This window comes from Embiotoca jacksoni, unplaced genomic scaffold (genome assembly GCF_022577435.1).
Source record: "Embiotoca jacksoni isolate LCO1_2020_lvr unplaced genomic scaffold, fEmbJac1.0.p SCAF_11, whole genome shotgun sequence".
Classification (NCBI taxonomy): Eukaryota; Metazoa; Chordata; class Actinopteri; family Embiotocidae; genus Embiotoca; species Embiotoca jacksoni.
This window is the reverse complement of record NW_027185241.1, coordinates 8886325-8910513: the sequence shown is the minus strand read 5'-3', so window position 1 is coordinate 8910513 and position 24189 is coordinate 8886325. Positions and strand designations below refer to the sequence as shown.

General features: G+C 39.6%; 2 protein-coding genes across 3 annotated transcripts in view; one reads left to right on the top strand and one right to left on the bottom strand.

The window, feature by feature from the left end:
- The window catches only part of creb5b (cAMP responsive element binding protein 5b), a 39663-nt gene extending 34052 nt beyond the window's left edge, over positions 1 to 5611 (bottom strand). The window contains exon 1 of one of the 2 annotated variants that reach the window (XR_011177918.1): positions 5511 to 5611. The gene's annotated coding sequence lies outside the window, so the exon portion shown is untranslated. The remainder of the gene's footprint in view (positions 1 to 5510) is intronic. The other variant, XM_069142971.1, reaches the window with a different exon arrangement.
- Positions 5612 to 11199: 5588 nt separating this feature from the next.
- jazf1b (JAZF zinc finger 1b) lies at positions 11200 to 23886 on the top strand. The gene is made up of 5 exons (XM_069142969.1): positions 11200 to 11412; positions 19442 to 19514; positions 21086 to 21276; positions 22533 to 22702; positions 23589 to 23886. Exons 1-5 carry the CDS (start codon positions 11298 to 11300, stop codon positions 23763 to 23765), a joined length of 726 nt encoding a protein of 241 aa, XP_068999070.1. The 5' UTR covers positions 11200 to 11297; the 3' UTR covers positions 23766 to 23886.
- The last annotated feature ends 303 nt before the right edge of the window (positions 23887 to 24189 follow it).

Genomic DNA, 24189 nt, shown 5'->3' with positions numbered 1-24189 from the left:
GACATCAACACTAAAGTTGTGGAAACAGTCTCAGCTAAAACTTCCATGTACAGGGAAAACACTGGAATAGTTCAATATAGGCTACTTTGCACATTTAAGATGCAAAAACATATATACTATAATTTACTCTGAAGTTATTCATGACAAAATCAACAGCAAAAATAATGTATTGCTACGGTACTCAAACATTACACAGAAGAACACATGTATATATGTCTGTGTATATATGTCATCCGTGATGGCTTTCAGCTTAAATTTGGGTGGAAATGATGACATAATAAACCATGTTTGAAATTTCTAATCAAACATCAACACAATGTTTAAACCACTGTTCCGACACAGCGTCTTAAAGATCTGGTCTTTCCCATCTGGTGCTGATCTGGCAAGTACAACTCCTTCGTTATGTGAAAAATTCAGTTCCACAAAATGTAGCAATGCATTGAGACGATATTAACTTAAAATTTAAGGCACTTAAATCCAGTCAAATAGCTCCAAATGTTTAACTCATGCAGCCATCATTTAAAGATTTAATTAATTTATGGCAGTTGAGATAGCCTACATCTTTTAATGAGAGCAAGAAGAGGAAGTGGTAGCAGAGCAGCAGTGTATGACCGAGAGGTGTCGTTTATTTGGTCTAAAAAACAACTTTAAAAACTTGAGTTTGTTTTAAAGCTGACAAATAAGAGCACAAAAGGTTTGTTTACCTGTGACTACAGCCAAATGTCTACTCTAGAGACTACTCTAGAGACTAGCTCAGTACTGAGAAACATGCATCATTTCATATGTCAGCTATCATTTTAGCTTTAATAACTCAAATAGAAGACAAACATTATAAATAAATGAAAGTGCCTTTTACCTGTTCTCTATTAAAAAAAAAGTATTGAATGAAAGCAGAGAATCATAAAAAATAAAGAATAAAAATTCTGTGAATATTATTGTGTTCCTCTGTTTACTTACGGAACCTAAATCATGCAGAACAACGTGAAGAGTCCACTCTGTCAATGTGAAAATATTCTAAACTCGACAACATTTACGGCAATGTACCAAAGGGAAACAACAGAAGCAACAGGTGCATTTTAACAGCTTCTCCAGATCAAACAAAAACAGTAACTTAAGTTATTTTAAAGCCTTTTGTGTGCACTTATATCGATCGTTGCATTTCATACATACATGATGTCTGACTTTGATTGAAAAGTTGTAAAAGAGATTCCATAATTGTTCCTGTCTTCAATATTCAAAGTTGTTTTATTATTCGTGGCAGAAAAAGTAGACGTATTAGGCGACATTACTTTTTTTAAGGCAAAATTTTTATATTTGGCACTTGTAGACCTTTTAAGGCAGCACATAGGCCATACAGTAAACCAATATGTTTCAAATATAGACTAAGTCTAATACCAAAAGCTGGCACTTAACATTTGCTGACATTCTTATCTTATTGTGATCTGTAATTTCCTGATTTAAATCAATATTTTCAATAATTGTATGCTGCATTTTATTCAAGTAATTCTTGTCAGGATATTTGTCTTTAGACAATATTAAACACAGATGAGAGTTTAGCTCTATTCTGTAAATGAGTGAAAAGGTTTTCATTATATTCAGCAAAGCAAAGTAAGAGAACAGAAAATATTATTACTTGAGTAGTCTTTGTAGTTTATATCATATTTGGGTCGCAGTGCATTTCGCATTTTAAGATCTTATCATTGTCCAGTACTGACAGTGTAAATTATCCTCTTCACATAAAATGACAAACAACCTCTCGTCAAATGCCAGTGCTACAGATGCGCAGCACTTTCATGCAGATGTTGTACCAGATGTTAAGCGAGTCTCATTATTAATCCACACCTGAGCAGCACACAGGGATCATTTTCAGCATCAAGCCAGTGCTGTGATCACGCGGAGCAGGTAGATGTTTTGGTAGGAGACATGCAGACATCATAGGAACATTCAACCCACACACAGGAAGGCCACAGTTGGCTGATGTGTCTATCATCCATGAATCCAAGGCTCACAAAGTACAAGTGGATTTCCAGGGGACCGCACAATATGGGACATTTATTTTGTATATGTGAATGCCTGGACAGCGGTGCCCGGAGGATTTTAGAAAGTGGGTAGGTGTATGAAAACATATTACCTCTCCATTTATGACACCTCAAAATTGAAACTAGAAGAAGAAATTTGGGAACAAAGAACGATAAACAGAGCAACATCAAATTTTTTTGATGTTTGCTTGGAGCATAATTCAATCAAATGAAAACAGTCTTCCAATAGAAGAGACTAATAATTGAATCATCAACATTAGATGTGTGGTTTATTTATGATGTGTGCTCTTGGTGGTGACATCTACAGACGCATACAATATCCCATGTTTAATACTTTTATTTTTGTCTTTCTCTGCCACAGCCTACAGTTCTCAGGAACTGCAGTGCATTTGTGATTCAGGTCGGTGCCACATGTAAAGTGTCGAGCATGAGTACCTTCATACAATATGTGCATGTGTTGTCTTTTTCATGGGCACAGACTATTTCCTCAAGCACAGTCAAAACACTCCAATATTACGTTATGCTAACCAGTGCTGTTTTCTTAACAGGCTGTACTTCATGAGCAAGTCTGCAGAACAGGGTCTGGACAGGGTCTCTCTGTCAGAGAGCAATGAGCCCTGGTCTCTCTTTCAGTCACCAGCTCACTCAGTCTCTTCTACATGGGCCCCTAAAAACTCACCTGGTCTCCTTTGACACAACAAACATGACCAGCACTGGTGATCCCAACCCTCAACCCAAACTACAACCAGTATGACAGCAAGTAGAACCAGCGCCTGCAGACACGGCGATAATTATTCATGTCCTGAATGAATATTTGAGGTCACATTTTTTTTATCTCAAATGTTTCACTTTCAGCTGTTTGTACAACTCTTGGTGCCACAGTTGTTCTCAGGCTTTCTTCTTCATCACCCATGACTATGAAGGATTACGTCAAACATTAAACTTCACAAAAACTGATATCACTCGAAAACTTTAATAAAAACAATACGAGAAATAGTTTCCATGACGATTAAAACAGATTCAGAAAATAAACTTTAACCTTCCTGTTCCTGTTTCTAAACTGAGACTTGATCATTTCATCACATTTACCAGGAAATTCAAACCATATGAAGCATAAAACTTTCAACCATTAATTCTGTGAATGCCTCTGTGAATTATCCAATAGCTTTCACACTTCAAATTATCAGTACTCAACGCCCTTTCCTTGGAAAGGGCACTTGGCTCGCATCTAATATAGATGTTTTAGTTTAGCAAAGGAAATTTGGTTACACTTTACATTAACTGTATCCTGATGTGAGCGAGGGGAAGTATTAGGGTCCGGCATTCGATTTCATGAGGAACTGGGGAGGAATTTTCCAGGTAGACCACATATTAGAATTTAAACAATATGCTGAGGAAAAGAGGGGTTGAGTGTGCAAAGGCATACGGGGTTAAAGCAAGCACAAACATGCACAACAATTCAAATCTCTGGCTCCCCATAGCCTGGGCTTTTGACAGCACAAGTTCAAGGCAGGATTACGGCAATCCCTGAGGCAGGGAATATGGTCCTGTCAGACAATGCCTGCCCTGAACTTCAGCTCTTGAGCTGAATACGTGACAAAAAGACTGCTGTGATGTAAACCTCTACAGCTTTCAATAACTGCTCCGCTCCACACCATGTAAACAAGCACAAAAAAAAAATCCCCATGAGAGGGCAACATGGCACTTGTACCACTCACATTATTCTCACTGTACTGATGAAAAGTTTCATACTATTGCTAAAAAAAGAAGGGGAAAAAGTACTCGGCCGTACTTGTATTAAAATCAATGATAAAACGTGTGCAGCAGTTTTTTATAAGCTGAAATGAGACTTCTGTAGCCAAACTATTGATGGGACTTGTCATTTCACCCCTTTCTACATTAGTACAATCATTACCAGAGGAACCTCGAGGACATGAAACAACTAACAGCAAATAAACTCAATGCAAGTTACATTTCACTTCTGCAATGAGCCGCTCGACTGCAATCAGGATTATTAACGTTGTGTAAAATATGGGAAGAATTATATCCGCATCAAGGTTACAAAATAATACACGTCATCCAGTAAGTTTATTGCAGATTCACAGACTTTATACTTATTGCTATTTTGCATTTGTTTACGTTATTAATAATATCTGGTGTTGTGCATTATTTATTTTCCTCAAACAGTTGGCTTTTCACCTCGGTAGAATTGACTGAGTTCGATACAAATGAAAAGTTGATTAGTTAATTACTTCAAAGGGAATTTCTAAATCACAGTTTACTCTCCTCAATCCCCAAAATAACTGAAAACATATGTTTGGTTAAGGGGTTTTACAATGAGGACAACGTAAAAAAAAAAATAAAAAAAAAAAAAAACTTCCAGCTTTCTCTCAAACTGTTGCACACTAACAATAACAATAGGGCCCTGCTTTCAAAATCATTAAAAAAAAATACAAATTCATCTCTAACGTTATAATAAGACTTAAATAACGCAGGGCCTATTATCAGATGTTATTTATACAGCATTTCAAAAGGGGGACAATAAAACCGGAAGCCTGCATAATAATTGAGAGCGTGCATGAAAAACAAGTGGTTATTGACAGTGCTGTCACATAAACATAATGACATCGGCCAGAGAACAATCAAATAAATAAAACATTTTTCTTTTTGTCCAAGCCGTGCAGCCACAAAGCGCGCCTCGTCAGCACATCTTTACTAGAAGTAACCCTCAACATCTCAGCCCTTAATCAAATATCGACTGGCCTGCAGAATGACGTAATGTTGATTACACTGCTATTCGGGAGGGAAAGGAAGGTAAATGTACTGGAAACAGAAGCATCACTTCTTTCTTTTTAACTGGCATGACAGCAGAACCACCGGACTATCATTTTCCAGACGATCATTGGTGAACCGCAGCACGCAGAAAGCACTGCGTATCCCAAGATGGGACAGGCATGACAATGATGCGGCTCTGGAGCTCCGGAGCGAACACTAAACTTGGAAGACGTGCCAAATTGGCGTGAAGTGCAATGAAACCCATCCTTTGCAACAAGCCAGTCCGAGTTTTTTTTTTTTTTTTTTAGATCGCTCGAGATGAATTCCTGCAGACTTGTCTCCGCTGCTGACAGGTCGAGCTGCAGCAGCGGCACTTGACTCCGCGTTCAACTTCAACAACAGTCAACAGATAGGCCAACACACCGGACACCCGAGTGAGATGACAATGCACTTACTCAAACAAAACTCATATGACACTTCGTCTCTTTTAGTTGCAGACATAAATAAGTTGTGACCAAGAAGAAAAGAAGAGAAAAATCTCCACCAGGACTGCTGAAGCGAACAACAACAACAAAAAAAAGCTGTTGCATGAAAAAAGGAGGAAAAAAAAGTAAGGAGAATCGCTTTTAACAAACACAACAAACCTGCAGAGGCGCGTGCACGGTCCTCTGCATGGTGACAGGGCTTTCAACTTACCAAACAAGTGTAGAAAATGTGAAGCGGTCTCGCAGAAGAAACCACGTTGGACTGAGAAAAGATTACAATACGATCTATTTAGAGAAGCATAACGTCACCCCTGGGTGACGTCACGTGGGATTCCTGAACTTCTAAATCATTGCGGTCTGCTTGTAGGCGGCGCGAGCAGGGCGGAGTTTGCAAATGCACGCCCAAGAGGCATGAAGGGATGGACGATGCTGGACCCGGAGTGGGTGTGGTGCAGAGCTGCATCACCAGCGCTGACCAATTAGACAAATAAGTGCACTGTACAGCATCCTCTAACTGACAACTCTGAGCTGTCTCATAGGCAAAGTGACATCAAATAAGAAACGATGATATTTAATCACAAACTTCATCACTTAAAAATGTTATAAACAGGGTTTAAAACATTGTAACAAACCACAAGCAGTATACACTACAGTAATCACTACAGTAGCCAATTTGACCTATGCTATTAAAAAAAAAAAAAAATCTAAATTATTCTAACAATTAAAAGGGAGATCAACTGAAACATTCTGATAAATATGCATTTTTAGTGGCTCTTCTCTACTGTAATGTGAAATGTGATTTTATTAAAAAAAAAAAAAAAAATGAATGCTGCAATACAACCTGGCTCCAAATTTGCTGTGCAGTAATTTAATTAATTGTATTTGTATTTGTATTTATTTTTTTTTTAAATGGGTTACCTGAGCAAAAATTTAGGAGATAAAATTAGACCACAAAACAGAGCAGAACCCATCATCATGTCAGTTCATGTTGTGCTTTAATTCTCCAGAAACTTTTTCACACCTAGCAAGAACCCGTAAAGTTCTGGGGCCGTGGGGCAGATCTTCTTTGCCCAGATGTCTCGGTGAAAATGTATATATTTTCAACCATTAAAGCTACATATTAGTCAACTATTTGAATTCAGGGCCTGAACAACCTGTTTTTATTTCAATTAGTCGCAAAAAGCATCTTTTACAAAAGCATTATAACCTGTTAGAATTCACATGCATCATTGACAGCTTGACTTGCAAATGACATGACAAATGAACTGGGAAACACAGTTCATTTTCGGAAATGTGTGCCATATAGCCACAGCACATTAGGAGAGATTTAAACAGCTTTGGAGTACAAAGCATTTATGTTGGAGCTCTGTGTGACCTGCTGGTGCCAACTGGCTGTGATTTCTTGGGCCACAGACACTGGTATTGAAGCCATCCTCATCTCTAGGGATTAATGACTCCTCGCACATTGAGAAATGTTTACCACTCGTCTGCAACCACTCCACTAGACACACTAAGAGCTCTGTCACTGAAACAATAACGCAGTCTGAAAAGCCCTCATAACTCAGAGCCTCTCCGCCTCTGTCTTTTAACCAGAGCTTTAATCAACGTTTATGACATCCTTTTGTCTCTTTATTGCCAATATATTTCCCAACCAATCCAAACATTATGCTCCCAGAGGAGCAGACTATTAAGGTTGGAAAGAGCCGATACAGTTTGGGTCAGTGACCCATACTAAAGCAGATTTGATCTATATTATACTAAACCTTTTATTATTATGCCTTTGTGCAGTGCTTTTGAGAAAGATCACCTTGGGAAGACAAGAAGCAGCAAGGATGCTTTGTTGCAGCAGGTGCAAAAGGTGAAGGAAGCTAAATAACATGAGTGTCACAGGTTTTTATAATTGTCAAAAAAAATATTTTACTCTTGACTTTGAGGAATTAAGACTTTTAAGCCACAGAATAGATCGCTCATAGCAGGTGACCATCATGTTTGTTTTAAGAAAGAATGCAGGCCAAATTACATTTTAACACAACTATATTTAATTCCTCTGTTTTTCCAGCAAAATGTTTCAGTCAGCATGGGGTGAACCAGCTTTGGCTCATACAATTTCTGAGACCATGAAAGCCGTCACTATTGGGGCAGAGGGAAACATGTTGGACACATTAAACCTAAACCACAGACTTAAATTTGATAAGATGAAGCAGGGTTGGCTCTGCTGACTGATTTCAGATAAAAGCTAGTCCAGGTTCACTGGTTATGTGAAGTTATCTGTTTTTTAAATTTTGAATGGGGCTACTGTATTATAGATAAATGCATATTATTTTGCAAACTGAAAAAACAACCAACCAACAGTTTCTAGCTGCTAACTTTTGTCTACTTGAGTAGAAATATTGTGCCATGTGGAGGTGTCACTGATTGTTATGATGTAAAACAGCTCTTACTTGTGAGATAGCAAAGGGATAGAGTGGCTTACTTTCATATTTTTTCTATTTCTGTCTGACTTTAATTAAAATATATTAAGAGTAAGCTAATATTAACTTAAATATCTTTACAAAGCCAGAGGAATCAGACTTGTTGCCTGTAAATGTTGATATAATTTGTTTTTGAACTCCAGATTAAGTTGTTCCAAATAATAAATTCCTAGTGTTTTCGTTAAATATCAGAAACCTCAGGACCAAAGTATGACATTTATGACGCTATACGTTAAAGTTTGTGGGTTGCAAAAATAATATTTATGTGTAACTCTTAAAAAGATCATCTTAGCAAGTAAGAAAGCTGCTAGACTCTACTGCATTACAGTCACACAGTAGTCAGACTACTGAGTAGCCTTGTGGGGATGTTTTGGAAAGAAACTTCAACATAACATTGCTTTTGTACAATTCAACATGTGTGTCACCCACTCATCTTCTCAATGTTTCTCTCCATATTAAAGCTTTTTAAAAAAAAAAAAAAAAAAAAGTCAGAGGACTCATTGAAGCATCACCGGTGGAGACTGGAAAGACAACTATCACTGCTGAGCTGGCAAAACTTAACACCTCTTGAAAACATATATGCTGGGAGGTTCCCTGTAGATAACCTCAGTGACGTTTTCACACTCATACACTCGACCCTGTAACAGTTACATTAGGTGGCCGGTGAATGGGGCTGCCTGTCTGACAGGTCTGTAGATTTATAGGTGAAGGATGATGTTCTCTGCGCTCTGAACTGAGCCATTGTATGTGCTCAAACTGAATTATTACGAATATTTGTAAAACCGAACATTTATAAATGTTCTCAGGCTAGGCTTTAAAAAGTGTCATATAAATGGACAATAATAAAAAATAACTTTACATCTTTAAAATGTATCTTACAACATTGTATGAACACAATTTTTGATTAATTTGTAGAGCTGTGCTGCCATGGTCCCTAAAACTGTAATTCATATTGCCCTTCTGTTTTATTGCACAATACCTATTCATAATATACATACTGATGGTTTGAACTTAAAATAACTTTACGGGGGAGGTATTATATCTACATTCTCATTAAGTAGGTTGAAATAAGTCTTTGCTCTGTGTGAAACTGTAGCAGTCAGAAGGATTCAGTTACCTGTTTTTACTGTTGAATGTGAGAGTGAGGAAATCGTGTTTTTGGTGAGGTCAAACTTGTTTGGTCGTTCACAGAGAGCAGAAGGACTTGATCACTTACCAGCAGCTGTTAAACGTAATTTTGGCTGCATGTGTTTCCACACTGAGTTTAAACTACCTATTCAGTAAATCTCCAGTGCAGAAAATCACAAACACATCTATTACCTCATCTGCATTTATGGGCTATGACAAATTGAATAGTAATGATTAGCTGTAACTCTACCTGTCAAGCAAAACCCTCAATAAGTAACAGAAGATGGGCAATGTCAGCATTTAAAAAATAAAACCATCAACTTCCTCTAACAAGAGGATGTGTGATGTACTGTTTTCATAGTAATGTCCCACAATGTTCTCAAGCATGACTGGAAAAATTGTTTTACCAACTGTGGTGCCCGCTCTGAAAATGGGCTTGGTGAGGACCCATTTCACCATCATCAGGCACAGACTCGATGGTACAGCACAATCAGAAAATGGTAAAAAAGAAAGTAAGTGAGAAAATTGATAAACTATTACTTTAAATTTGCATTTCCAAAATGAATTTCTGGCCATTTCGTTTGCACTTCTAAAAAGAGATTTTATGTTTCCATATAGATGCACACTCATTGTCTGAATATTAGTGATCTGTATTCTGACATGTGTATTGTGGAGACATCCATTTGTCTTGGAACTGATTGTCACTCTCTCTGTGCTACTGAAAACAGATGAAAAAAAAGAAAACCAATGTCAAAGTTTGGAAATAACGAGACATAAAATCTTTCATATTTGCTGCTCTGGCAAGTAATTGGAGTACAAGTTGAACACACAAGCTGAATGAAAAGTGAAACTAGCAACATGTGTTCTCTTCTGGCCTGTCTCTATTTCAAATTGCTGAATGAATAAAATTACTTTGCGGCACATGACACGTGAAGTGCTCTGAATGTATTACAAGCTTGGTGAAATAACATCAGAAGGTGGAAGCATTCTGTAATTTAAATATATTTGAAATTGCTCTATTTGAGTATTTACTGGCTTTGTATCTGCAACAACAAGCTTGGTTAAGTTTGGGGTAGTTCTTGGATACCTTTAAATTACCCAGCAAAAAGACCTAAAATCACTAATATTCATCTACTGTCCAACACTGCCACTCTGTGGCAAAAGATGTTCACAAGTTAATTGTTACAGGGATTCATGCCACAACTATATCACTAACATTCACCCACAAAAATAATGCATTATGATTGCATTGTATCAATTATACAATCACTAGATCCAGAGCCATAGTTAGACATGATTCAGATTAACGCATACTTTAGAGTCTATGAAAACGGTACACACCCTTCCAGGTCCTTCATTAAAAGCAAACTGAACAGAGGAAAGAGCAAACAAGTTAGAAGGATTCAGCTTTAGTTTGTAGTGATGATGCCAATTGGCTACTGATATTCCTGCTTTTTCATGCCAGCTGTATTCACTACGTGCAGTAAGTTAGACACAATTTTCGAAAAAGCAACTTCCTCTCAGTATTTTGCAAATAAAATAACTACTTCAGAGCTGGGTTTTATGAGAAAACTGTGCTTTTATTGAAGGCTATATATTCTCTGTCCATTAATAAATCAACTATTTAAGTTGATAATCATACCCGGATGTAGACCTATAGACAATAACTGTATGATAGGCTATTATACATGATTTCAATTAAGAGGGGTTAAGGCCTTAAATGAGAAAAAGTTGAATTTGGGTGTTCCCCTGCTATTTCCTGAAATAATGTCAAGTCCGGCCCCCAAGGGGACCCCCACAAGAAACAAAAAATGTATCTAATTTATGTGCACCTGTTGCATTTCAGCTCTGTGTGAGATTACACTGCAAGCATATGAGGTGTCAAACGATTCAGGCAATGAACACATAGTAGGTTCACCGTGTACCTGCTACGCTTAAAAGTACATTTATACGTGTAAACGTGTACTTTGGCAAGCTGTAGCAACATCCACACTACGCCTTACAGTTTGATCGATAATTAACGCATGCCTAAAGGCCTAACCTAGAATTTAAAGCGATATCAAGAAAGTTTGATTTATTTATTTATTAATATGATTGAATGTTTAATAAATGAAAATATATTTTTTAATTAATTTTTTTTTTATTGCAGCTTTAAGACAACTATTAGTTTAGTTTAGTTTAATTTAATAAACCGTGTCTATTTATATACTATTTGTTTGTTTTATGCTTTTGCGGTGAAAACCACAGCCCAACTTCCGGTCTCGTTGTCTCGCTCCAGTTTATTTGACGCAGCTCGGAGGAGTCGCCGCACCGCTCGTGCCGCTCCAGCTGTTCCTGCCGCTGTCCGCCCCGCCGACTCCCCGCCGCTGCTCGCCCTCGTTTCTAATGCAGCAGCGACCATGACAGGCATCGCCGCTGCTTCTTTCTTTTCCAACGCTTGCACGTTCGTGGGCTGCGGACTTCACTTCGACTCTCTGTCCGAGCTCATCGTGCACATCGAGGACAACCACATCGGTAAGTAACGAGCGCCGCAGCCCGCCGTGGCCGAGGCTCGGAGGGCCGGCAGACGTGGCTACGTTAGCCGGCTAGCAGGTTACTTCCTGCGTCCTGACAACCCCCACGTTGCTAGGTGTGGTGGCTGTGGATGTTTCTGTAGTTTCCTGCTCAACTTCAGCAGGAAAAGCTGTATCGCCGCTTATTTGGGTGCGACAACCGACTGAGCGGCGCGGACACGCCGGCAGGAAGTCAGGAGGGAGGGAGGTGGTGGTGGTGGTGGTGGGGGGGTCTTTAAACTGTGGTCGGTCGCTCGTGCAACATTTATTTGTAGCGCGAGGCCTGCGCGCGGAGCTGGAAGTGTCGCGAGTTAACTTGAAGTCTCCAGGATTAGTTGCATCTGCACTGATTAATCGAGCTTGTCCGCCGGACAACATAGTTCAGTCATACTTTCTAGAAGTAAGGACACACTCTTACACTAAGTTGCTGAGTTTTACACGTTTAATTTTTTATTTTTTTTTTAGTTCAAGAAGCTGATCAGTGGATCAAACTCTGCTTATCTCTGTAAAATGTAGTCATTTTTAGGGTATTTATTTATTTTGTGTTTTATCTGGGGGGGGGGGGGTCCTACGTTTGCGAACATGTATAGTTGCACGGTTCACTTTTTAGACATTTGGTTATGTCAGGGTAGTTTTAAGAGATAAACAATATGTCCACGTGTATATGCCTATAACTTATGTTAGTAACGGCTGAGGTTATTTTACAATCTATCTCAATGTGACTCATGACTCTGTATAGCATTTATTTCAAACCTAATTAAAAGTTATCTCAAAACTTTCTCAATGAGATATCTCGCAATTTAGTAAAATATACTATAAAAAAAAAAGAGTATGTTGTGACATTATCAAAGGTTAGTTCCCCCACAACGAATACAAGTGCCTACAATTATGTTATCAACAGGCACAGTTATTTGCATCACAATTAATCATATTGACATATTGACAATTTAAAAAAAAAAAACGGACAGACTCTGTTCCAACTCCCCCTTGAAAATGTCTAAAAAAAAAAAACATGATTAGCAGCTTCAATTGCACCATACTTAAATGTGTAAATGTAAATACAACAGGAAACAACTCTCACATTAGATCATGCAATAAGGCATGATCACTATCGCTGCATCCTACACTGAGCGTTGCTCAAGATGATTGTGATCGGTTTAAAGAAATACAAACAAGCCAGAGTGTTTTTTTTTTTTTTCCCCCCCTTTACCAGAATGATTTGTGGGGGCACCCAGACGATTCTCCAGTGCTGGCACAGTGTGGTGGAGATGTCTGGCTACGTGAAACTGTGGTTCCTCAAAAGAAAAATAACAGTATGGAGTCAATGTTCAGTGTTTGTTGTGTCAGTTTTTTCACTCATGAAAGGAGTTGTGTAATGAGTCGTGGCCAAACATGTTCGTGTTAATTGAAGAAAGAATATTGTTGCAAACGTATTTCACCATTGTTCACCAATCCACATATTGTCAAAACACAACCAATGCGTTTATTTTGTATCTTTGCTTTTTTATATATATATATATATGTATATATATATATATATATATATATATATATATATGCTATGATATGATATGATCAATTTAAAAGCAGACATTGAAAAAACTGGATAGATGGATTCATAATTTTGTACATTTTGGGAACGGATTCCGTAGACTGTGTTGCTTAGTGTTACCATGTAAAGATTTGGACTTGATTTAAATTGTATAGAATCCCACATGAGTGTTGGCCCACAGTGCACCTACACTGTTTCATTGCATGCTAAACAATCCCATCCAAGCACACAAGAGCATCAAGTCCCACCACTATCAACAGCGCCTCTCCTTGTTCATGTGGCGCAGGACAATAATAAGAACTTCTGTAGGTGAAGATTGGGAAGTCATTAAAGATCAAGCCAGGAAAACATTTGTGTGTTTCAGTCACTGTATGATATTTTTTTATGATTGTTGTTTTACAACCTCGGATGGAGTTGACTGAAGTCCAGTTGGCATCAACTTAATTTGAACATCCGTCTCTGTCTAAGCTGATGTTAAGTTAAATTTGTTGTAGTTTTACGAGACAGGGATACTAATTTAGTTATCTGAACTGTAGTACAACATGGTCCACGTGTGTTTAAGGGAGTTAAAGCTGTGAACAGGCTCTTTATATTTGCCTCATTCACCTTCATGCTCAGGTGAAAGGGCTGTGCGCTATTTTCCTATATCCATGTATTTAACTAAACTTCAAACAAGTTCATTTATTCTTATCGTCATATAATATATTATGAACATTACATTTTGCTAAGTACATTTATGTCTTCGGTCTAGAATGTGAATTACCTTCCTCACAGTTTGACACCGTGTTTGTTCCTACATCTGTTCCCCAATCTAATATGTCAGACTCTTATTATTGAAGCTGACAGGGCTCAGCCGTCCTTGTTGTTCTTGTTTGTTGCTCGACTGGCTTTAATATCCTTTGCTCTCTCTGATTGTGTGCCGTGCATGTGTCCGAGGTGTTAGCCTCAGAAAAAAAAAAACGCTTCCAAATGACTTATTGGGGAATAATGAAGCAATTAGTTGGCTCAAAGTGGAAAAACTTTGCCAGCCCACCCCCACCCCCCCTTTGTCTGCCGGCCTGTGCTCGCTCTGAGAAGTGCGAAATCTTGCGCTGTGCCAAGTGCCTGTGAAGCATAATTACAGACAGAGTGCTTGATTTGGCATGTCTTCCTCCTCATCTGGTGGCCTGCTGCTAAAAAGCACATTCTCCTTTATAATTAGGCGCCTGGAAAACAAGCACACATTCTTGTGCTTGCATTTTCCCAAACCGGCATGCTGGTCGGGTCTGTGAACAAGAGGTGGCGCTGCTCTGCTGTGGTTTGAGAGCTTTTTTTTTTTTTCTTTTTTTTTAGATGCCCATCTGTACTGGAAAAGCTAATGGTGGATATTGGAGTCCAAAATGTACTTCCCCAACTAATTTTTTTTATTTTTTACGTCCAGTGTACCAGATAAAAAGGGCCAAATTTAAGTTTGAATTAAAACACAGTGAAAAGAATAACGGGTAATTTGTTGAGAGACAGGATTTGTTATCTCACTTAAATCGATCATAATCTCTCAGGAATACTTTTGTACAAATACATCGCTCTGCTTGAAGGAGGTGATTACAGCAACTTTGAAATAAAAGATGCATTGATCATAATTGATTATGTAAGATAAAAGATCCATGTAACGAGATTCTGATCTTAGTCTACACTTGAACATAGACTGTGGAAACTGGTTCTGCTTTTTTCTTAGAAACTTTATATTAAAGTCTCACAAAGGAAAAAAAAAAAAAAAAAAAAGCTAATAAAAATCAATTATAGAATCATTTCGATTCCACATCAATGATAAACTCAAATACGGGGGGGGGGGAGGGGGTTGTTGTTGATCATCTCCCATCGTGACAGCAGTTTTAAGTCGATAATACTGTATTGGGTGGTCCACTTAGACCTTTTGCGAACAAATTCAGCTAACTTTAAAATAGCACATGCTAATGAGGCCCAGAAAAACCCCATCAAGACTAGAGGAAGGTTTTAACACCTATTAAGCCTGAAAGATCTCATTAATGGCCTGGTATTTAAAAAAAAAAAGAAAAAAAAAAGAAACTGCACACACTGAAATGTGTTCTTTATCACTGGGTGACCAGGCCACTGTAGACCAGAGGCAAATAGTGATCATGTTATTTAGACCTGTGAGTGCGTGTGTGTTTATGTCGCTGGGGACTGATGGCCTGAAGTGTCCAGGCGCAGTAACAGTGGGTCTGTTTGTTGCCAATCCTCACTGGAGGCTCATTTAGTAGGTTTTTGTGGTGCGCCCCCAAAATCTGCGCGGAAGTAATAAATTTGGGAAACAGTAACTAGTTCCCTGATCTGTGCACCTGGTGGGCCTAATTAGATTTCCCCATCCCCCGACACTGCTGCTCCTGTTCCTGTGCGGTGACTGCGACGTGAGGGGCTCCCGTACTCGACAAAACATTTCTTACAGGAGATGATGCACAGCCTCTGTTGACATTTCAGAGCACAGACGTTTAATGTGATCTTGTGTTTTGAAATGTATTATTTGTTCAATGGATAGTGTTAAACATTTCCCATGTCAAATGCTACAGATAAAAGGGTTCCTTCTTGACCACAGCTACTACATACGTTAGTCTGTGACATTTAAACTGTACCTGACGTTTTCTATTTATTTTGACGCAAACTACTTTGGATTTAAAGGCGTCACTAGACTTCTTCAGCCTTTCAGAAATGCACTCGATTGCGGATGATTTAAAGATAAAAAAAGGTTTGATTTAAAGGTTTGATTTAAACATGGCAGTTCTTGGAACAAAACAAGGGAGCAATAACAGAAAAATTCATCTGCAGCTATTTTGATAATTAGTTAATTGTTTATATTTGTTTTTGTCAAACATTTAGTACATCTACGTCTTCCATTATGACGTTTTGCTGCTGTTTTACATTACTGCAGGCTGAATGTCGTTGGGTTTTGGACCGTTGCCCTGACAAAACAAGCAATTCGAAGAATTTAACAACAAAAAAACTCCTCCTGAGCTCCAAGAAACTCAAAATCTTTGGACATTTTGTGCATGAAATAATTGATTGATCAAGAATATAATCAGCACATGGATAAGAAATTAGTTGCAAAGAGCAGCCATGAATGTATGGCTTTGTGTGTGTTCCTGTGTGTTTATCCATGTCTTTGTACAAACATGTCTTGCCGAGTGTGTATAAGTCGCTGTCTGTGTTAAATGTATTTATAATGGATCATTTTAACCTGCCTGTGTTTTTTCACTAACCCGCCAAAGCAGCTTACACATGGAGCTTGACTCTGTTTCATTTCCTCCTTAGAGGTCACATTGTAATGAATTACCTGTGCCACCACTCCTGGTAATGTTCCCCGCTGCTCAGAGCCACCATAAACATGTCACCATAATGCTCAGCACTCTGCTCTACCCTACAGTGCATTTGGCCATGAGGGTGGAGAGCCAGACACTGGTGGTGGAAATGAGAGAGGGGGCTCTCTCTCTGTGTGTGTGTGTGTGTGTGTGTGTGTGTGTGTGTGTGTGTGTGTGTGAGAGACCTTGTCATGTCATGGGAGAGAGTGTGTGTGTGTGTGTGTGTGTGTGTGTGTGTGTGTGTGTGTGTGTGTGTGTGTGTGTGTGTGTGTGACCTTGTCATGTCATGAGAGAGTGTGTGTGTGTGTGTGTGTGTGTGTGTGTGTGTGTGTGTGTGTGTGTGTGTGTGAGAGAGAGAGAGAGACCTTGTTGTGTTATGAGAGGGTAGCAGGCGTCACTTCCCTTGTTGCCTTAGGAAAGTTTGTTGTGCGATCCCCTTGGTTTCCTGTTGCAGAGCATCACAGAGGCCCTTTTTGGAGTGTGCGCTTGCATCATTCTTTCTGCCCTGATACACTGTAACCGCTTACTCAGCATCCATACCCAAGTTTCACTCATTTAGACAAACAATGAGCTTAGTCAGTGCTTCTTAGTGAAACTTATGCTGATGTGTATTGTCATATCCTTGCTAAACATATTGTAGCGTTAAGAAGCACATTGAAAAATCTAACATAAAACCCTGAATGGAACCTTGATGTGTTTCCAAGTCTGGGTGTAGTTTCACCAATAACAGATTTTTTTTTTTTTCCTGATCTGCAGAAAATGTGCAGCTTCCTTACATTTGATCCAGATTTTTTTTTTTTTTTCCTTCACTTCAAGTGAAAGTGTATTTTGTAAAAACAAAAAAATATTTTTCAGAAAATGGAAGGCTTTTGTTTGTGATTTTTGATTATCAGTGAAAAAAATAGTGTAAGTTAACATGCATCTTTGAATGAGATCTACTCTGCTTGTCTATCTGGGCTACCTCTCCTTTATTCCACACCAAACTCATCACCGTGTACATCAACATTAAGTGGGGCTTGTAGGAAGTGATTGTTTGTGTCGAGAAGCAGCGATGGTGAATAAATACCCTTTTTTGTTTCTAATAGTCGGCCACCAAGGTGGACCACCTGTGTAGTTTGATTAGAGGGGTTCCCATCTCTACTCGAGGCGCCTTCGTCCCGGTCCTTGACTGCTGGTGGCCCCGATAGAATAGCAGAGGCTGTGGGGCGCTGGCCCCTGCAGGCCTCCTCCCCAGTCCCCACCTGAGGTGTGTATGATTTACAGTGTGTGGGAACAGACTGATCCACTGCCGTTCGAGCAGTCGGTGAGCAGGCCGCCATTCCACTCCTCAAGACTCATTAGAGATCTTAGGAGGGATTTCTTGTGCACTTACACACATGCATACTATTACTCGGAGCTCAGAATAGTCTCTGCACTGGTCTGTGTACCGCCTTTGGCTTTTGGCAAGGGAATTGTGTCGTAATTAAAGTGTCTGTCCTACTCTGCGTTTCCATGACTTTGGCTGGAGAGTAGAGAGGTGTGCTGTCCTTCTAGCTGGGGATAAATCCACTGTTAATGAAACACTTGCTTACGACTGAGGCCTAGAGAGAAATCCCCCAAGCCTAAGGTGCTGAGATTTTAGCTGTTCTGTCTGCCAGTATCATAACACTCTGCCACTCTTTTCAGCCTTAGCCATCAAATGGATGATGCCCTCTGGTTTTTTTGACGCCCATGATTTCGTGTTGACTTTCATTTCTGTTAGACCTCTAAAATGGGTTTCATGGATACTTAAACTTGGTTTGTATGAAGTTTTACTGGCCAGTATCACCTTCATGACAGAATTAAGCTTGTAGTTGAAACTCTTAACTAAAATACAGAGTATTGTCTGTGCTTTGAATGTCTGTTTTGAGTGATTATGTGTGCACGTGTGTCTGTACTTTAAATTCATCTCTTTCAAACGGTTTTAGCTTTCGTCACATTCAACATGACACGGACTTCTATTATCTATTCATAGAGTCTAGTCTTGTAAATAAGGTATAAAATAATTCAGGTTTTCTGATGTATCAGAGTATTTGAAGTTCAAATCAAACCATGTGCACATAAGTAAGAATATGACCAAGCATCTAATGCCAACCTTTGGTACTTCAAAATATTTGAGATATTGAGACTCAACTAGAGGGTTTGGAGTTAGGTTTCTATACCCATTATAGTGAAATATGAATAATATTCTCAATGGGAGATCCTGTGTTGGACAGCGCCCACTAAATCTTATCAATTGGCCTCATAGGTCTCGCTATCCAGCAGGATTTCTATTTTTTGTTCTAGTCAAACAAAGAAACAAGCAACAGGAATAAATGCCCAATGCTGTAGTAGCAATAAATGTGTGTGACTCAAGCTTTTATTACAGCCTGACAAAGGTGTTGCTTACCCCTTTAACCAAGAACTTTAATTACACCTTTTCCATGTGGTTTGTATCATTGCCTTGGTCATTTTCAAATTATATAAACCAGAACTGGCCTGTTATAGTTGGTACTAGAAAAAGTTGCAGTATTATTGATATTATTATGTCTTGCAGGATGTACAGAGCTAGTTTAGGTTAAAATTCAATGTTGCAAATAGCCTCAGGTTGGGAGTGTATATAAATGAGCATGTGGATGGAAATGAGCATTAGTTTTAACCACATGGGGGTAGCAGTCTTTCACAGCACTGTCAGAAGTAGACGGGGAGGCTCAGCTGGTAAGAAGCCGTTGTTTTATGGGGCATCTCTGTTCTCCCACATGGACAGCATTGGGAAGTGTTTGAAGTCAGGCCTGCTTCACCTCAGGGTGTGGAGGTTGGCTATTGTTGTGCATTTAGCACTGCTGAGCAACATGAATGTCTGGAGCTCAGCATGGTGAAACACAGTATGTGTCAAATGTGGTCATGAGTCAGCAATGTGGTGTCTGCAAAGTAGCTTTTAAAAAAAAAAAAAAGAAAAGAAAAAAAAAAGAGTGCGATGGAAATTGACAACATTGGTATTCATAATATAGTCCTACAAGACAAAATCCAACTTTTTGTACAATTAGAGAATTATACCATTATGTGCCTAATTCTTCCCCTCTCTGTTTCAGATACAGACCCCTGTCTTTTGGAAAAGCAGGAGCAGCAACAGCCGACATATGTTGCCCTCAGTTACATCAACAGGTAAAGAAATAAGTTACCCCCAGTGGTGCTTAAAAGTTTACGAACCCTTTCGAATTTTGTATATTTCTGCATAAATATGACGTAAAACATCCTAAGATTTTCAGACAAGTCCTAGCGGTAGATAAAGAGAACCTAATTAAACAGGAGGAGAATGATCCCATCTTACATATTTGAAGGGCAAAAGTATGCGAATGTGCTTTCAGTGTCTGGTGTGACCCGCTTGTGCAGCAATAAATACGAGTAAAGGTTTCCGGTGACTGTTCATCAGTTCACATCGGCCTGGAAGAATTTCAGCCCATTCCTCAGTAGAAATGTTGTGAAATGTCCTGAAGCGAGCAGTTGATGTGAGGAAGTCCATCACCATCCCAGAGTTGAAGCTGCTCTGCAGGAGGACTGGGTTGTAATTCCTCCAGGCCGATGTGAACTGACGGAACAGTTACCAGAAACCTTCAGTCGTATTTATTGCGTTGCATTTAAACCAAAACAATGTTGATGTTATCTGTCCACAAAACGTGTTTTGAATAGCCTTCAGCAGCCTCGTCCACGTGATCTTTAACAAACTGCCGACAGGCAGCGATGTTCTTTATGGAGAGCGGTGGCTTTCTCTTTGCGACCCTGCCGCGGACACCGTTGATTTTCAGTGTTCTCCTGATGGTCGACTCGTGCACATTAATGTTAGCCAATGTGAGAAAGGCCTTTAGTTGCTTAGAAGTTACGCTGACTTCTTTTGAGACCTCGCAGACTATTACACGCCTCTCGGAGTGATATTTGTTGGTCGACCACTTTTACTTTTAGGACTTGTGTGAAGATCTGATGATGTTTTAGGTCAGATTTATGCAGAAATCTAGAAAATGATAAAGGGTTTACTAACCCTCAAACTGCATCTCCGCTCAATGTTTACTTACTTGTACAGTAACTCAAATTAAGTGAATTATCTTTATATATTTACCAAAATATGACATGCCATTGTTATAATTGGTGTTTTGCCTGTAAAGATTTAGCGACCAAAGTCCTCTACATCAGTAAGTGTTACCCCCTATGTCATACAGTATAAAGTGTGTGCTCCTGTGAGGTTCTACCAACAGTTTCAGATGTCATCTGGTGGAGTGCTTAAATGAATTGCTGCTGTATTTGGTAGTTGTTTTTTTTTTTTTATTGCACCGAGTTCATCCCAGTCGTCTTTGATATGGTGCTTCAATTGTGGTTTTAAAAGCTTTATGCAACAAGCAAATGTACAAGAAGGTCTGCCAACGTCTCCCTGCCTTCACAAACACATCTTCATGTGGCTGCCGCTTAATTTGTTAATTCCACTTTTGCTCTGACGGTGTCTATGTTAACGTTTCAGATTTTTATGACGCACATTTACCGAAGACTTTACTGACTATCATAAATCCCCCCAAGTTGTTGTTTTTTGATGTGAATGTAGCCGGTGGTGTTTTATTGTAGCAAACCTACAACAGCTCAACTGTCTAAGCATCAGGGCAGCAAGTTTCTCATTTTATACAGACTTTTCATTTAAAAAAAAAAAAAAAGAAGTGAACCCTGACCAGTTTTACACCCCGTAACAACAGGTTCATGACCGATGCTGCAAGGCGAGAGCACGAGACCCTGAAGAAGAAGGTGCAGCCCAAGATGTCTCTGACGGGCAATCTGTCGCGCAGCAATGTTTCCACACCAACCCGCCACGCCAGTGGGAACCTCACCCCTCCTGTCACTCCACCAATCACCCCTTCCTCCTCGTTCCGCAGCAGTACGCCCACGGGTAACCACGGCGACACACTCGCATCTCGTTAGATCGCCAGTATTTATCCAGGGGCGGCGAAATACACGTCGCAATGGTTTTAAACTTTAAGAACAATCTGAACACCCTTTTAATCTCTTGATTTGTTTTTTTTTTCCTTACTTTTTACATACATGTTGAAGGTTTATAAATTAGGGCAGTCTGCTCCTTGATGTGACTTTACTTAAGTGAGACTTCTGAATGAAAGCTATCTGAACGTTCTTCTTCCTCAATGCTTTTTTTTTTTGCTATTAGGGCTTTGGATAAGAGCAGAGTGTAATTGTTATTGCCCATAATCAAGTGATGATGAAGTAGAAACATGCCCGAGATATCTCCAGGAATATGGTATTTCGTTAAAATACAGAAAAAGCAAAATAACTAACACAAAAAACACATGGTAGAGATTCTTCAAGTTATGCATTTTGAACTGGGTAGTGCAGTAAGCAGATTGCTTTTCCACCGTGGAGGTACAATATCAAGAAACTGTGACAGCAAACAACCACTTGGCTTAAGAACATGAAGCCCTGCCAGATTACCTACATATATTTTCCCTCCTTTACTCGCTTTCCAAAGGACAGGATATACATTTCCAGATGGTTTAACATCCAGGTATTTTGCTAAATGACAGCGAGGTTATATGAGTGTGTATTGCCTGTGAAAACCTTTTATTCACCTCCTATCTCACTGAGCTGTGTCGATGTTTCACTGTCAAATTGTAGAGGAACTTGTTACAGATATTGTAAACTCAATATGTTGACTTTCAGTTTGCAGAGACGGCCTTCTTAGTCCAGCTCATCTGTTTAATTATTGTACATTTTATAAGACGGGAATCCATTATGTTTCTTCCTGGTAAAGTTTTCCCATGGAATCATGTTCTCGTTTCGTAAAGTATGCATTCTTCCGGTCTGACATCTTTACTTAATCATTAAAACGGCAGCTTCCCGACCCTTGGGTCACCTCAATGAAATGCATAAACTCTTTCCCATGATTTGCATATTTCATTTCTTCCAAATATGTGGGCACTCTTAACCAGTGAAGTAAAGATTATGGGAACACTGGCCCAGAACATGTGCTGAGAAAAGGCCCGTGTTTATCAGCCTTAGGGCTCAATGGTCAGGATTTAATCGCCGCAGATGAATCTCAAAGTGTGCATAAATCAAGGATTCTTGGAGACCAAGAACATTCGGGTCGAGATGCCCCGAGTCACTTGCCATTTGATTTTTTTTTTTCCACCGCAGGTAGCGAGTGTGATGAAGAAGAGGTAGAGTTTGAGGAGTCTGACAGTGATGAATCGTGGACCACAGAGAGCGCCATCAGCTCCGAGTCCATCCTCGGCTCCATGTGCATGAACGGAGGGGACGAGAAGCCTTTTGCCTGCCCTGTTCCCGGCTGCAAAAAGAGATATAAGGTAAGTTTCATTCACCGCCTTTCCCATCTTATTAGTGCTTGAAACGGTGTGAAATACTGTTACCATGGGGAGAACCAATTCAAACCGGAGATATTTGCACCGTACAAAGTGTGAGATAGGATTTTATTTGCTTAGATAAATTTATAAGGATCCCGAGCTGTTGAGAATGGAAAACTGGTTTGCAGTTGAGCATTGCAACAACATAAATGCATACATGTAGTCCACTTCAGTGACGTGGAGTTTTTACAGGATTTTCCATCCACATCTGGCGTGTGTGGTCGGAATAAATTATGTGCAGCCTGAGAAAATTGCATTGCTGACGTGAATGACAGGGTTATAGGCAATGACTTAGTCTGAGGTAGCAGGCAGCATGAGGCATCTGTCCGGGGGCAGAACAAGAACACATTTTGTTCCTCCTCTTACAGTCTGATGTCGAGTTGACTGACACCCCTTTTTGTCCATAAATCAAACGAGTGAAATTCTAAATGCGCAAAATCTCCGGATACCCGCAGTCTGTATGCTACATTCTTCTTCTTTTTTCTTTTTTTTTTTTTTTTTTTAAAAGGCGTTATCTCCTAACACTGGTACCTGACTTTATTGATGCATTTGTGGCTAAAATCGGAGCAAATTCCTGCAGCCCGGTCCCAAAATCTTGTTGAAAGCCTCCTCAGAGGAGCGGAGCCTGATCTAGCAGCATCCTAATGGTCGTGGGTTTGGAATGACATGCTCTTAGATCACACATGGATGTAGTTTCCATATCCTGTTCTCCATGCAGTGCACTTGTTCTGCTGTTGCTACGTTTTGTTACTTTTACATTCACCGCTTTAGTGGTTTTGTCTGATGTGTGTCTAAAGTGATGTCCGTTTCATTTCCATTTTCACCGTAGAATGTGAACGGAATCAAGTATCACGCCAAGAACGGCCACCGGACCCAGATAAGGGTGCGCAAACCCTTTAAGTGCCGCTGCGGGAAGAGCTACAAAACATCTCAGGGTCTCCGCCACCACACCATCAACTTCCACCCACCCATCTCTGCCGACATCATGCGCAAGATGCAGCAGTAGAGACTGATTGACCAGCGCTCTGCCTCGGTCCTCCCTCAGACAACCGTCGGAACACCACCATCACCAGCAGCGGTGGTTTCTCTGTCCACCTGGTCCTGCTCATCCTTCAGCCCCCCCCCCCCCCCCCCCCCCGCCCTGACTTTTTTTTTTTTTATTCCTCTAGCGATGACACTATTTTTTTTTTTATTTTATTTTTTTTTTGATTGCATGGTAAAAATGTGTTATTCTACCTTGAATTTTACTCAGAATGTTGAATCTTTTATGTAGTTTTGTATTTTGCACATTTTAAGTTTTTATCAATTTGACCTTTTTTTTTCCTTTGACACGTGGTACTTGTTGTTAGAGGGCATGTTGTAGACTCTGAGAATGGCCAGGTCACAAGCAGCCTTGCATGTACATGCTTTGAAGGGAATAGAAGGAAAGA

Coding starts and splice junctions, on each gene's coding strand:
- jazf1b (XM_069142969.1), top strand. CDS start 11,298: ATGACAGGCATCGCCGCTGCTTCTTTCTTTTCCAACGCTTGCACGTTC. Junction 19,515..21,085: donor GCCCTCAGTTACATCAACAG/GTAAAGAAATAA, acceptor CCGTAACAACAG/GTTCATGACCGATGCTGCAA. Junction 22,703..23,588: donor GCTGCAAAAAGAGATATAAG/GTAAGTTTCATT, acceptor TTTTCACCGTAG/AATGTGAACGGAATCAAGTA.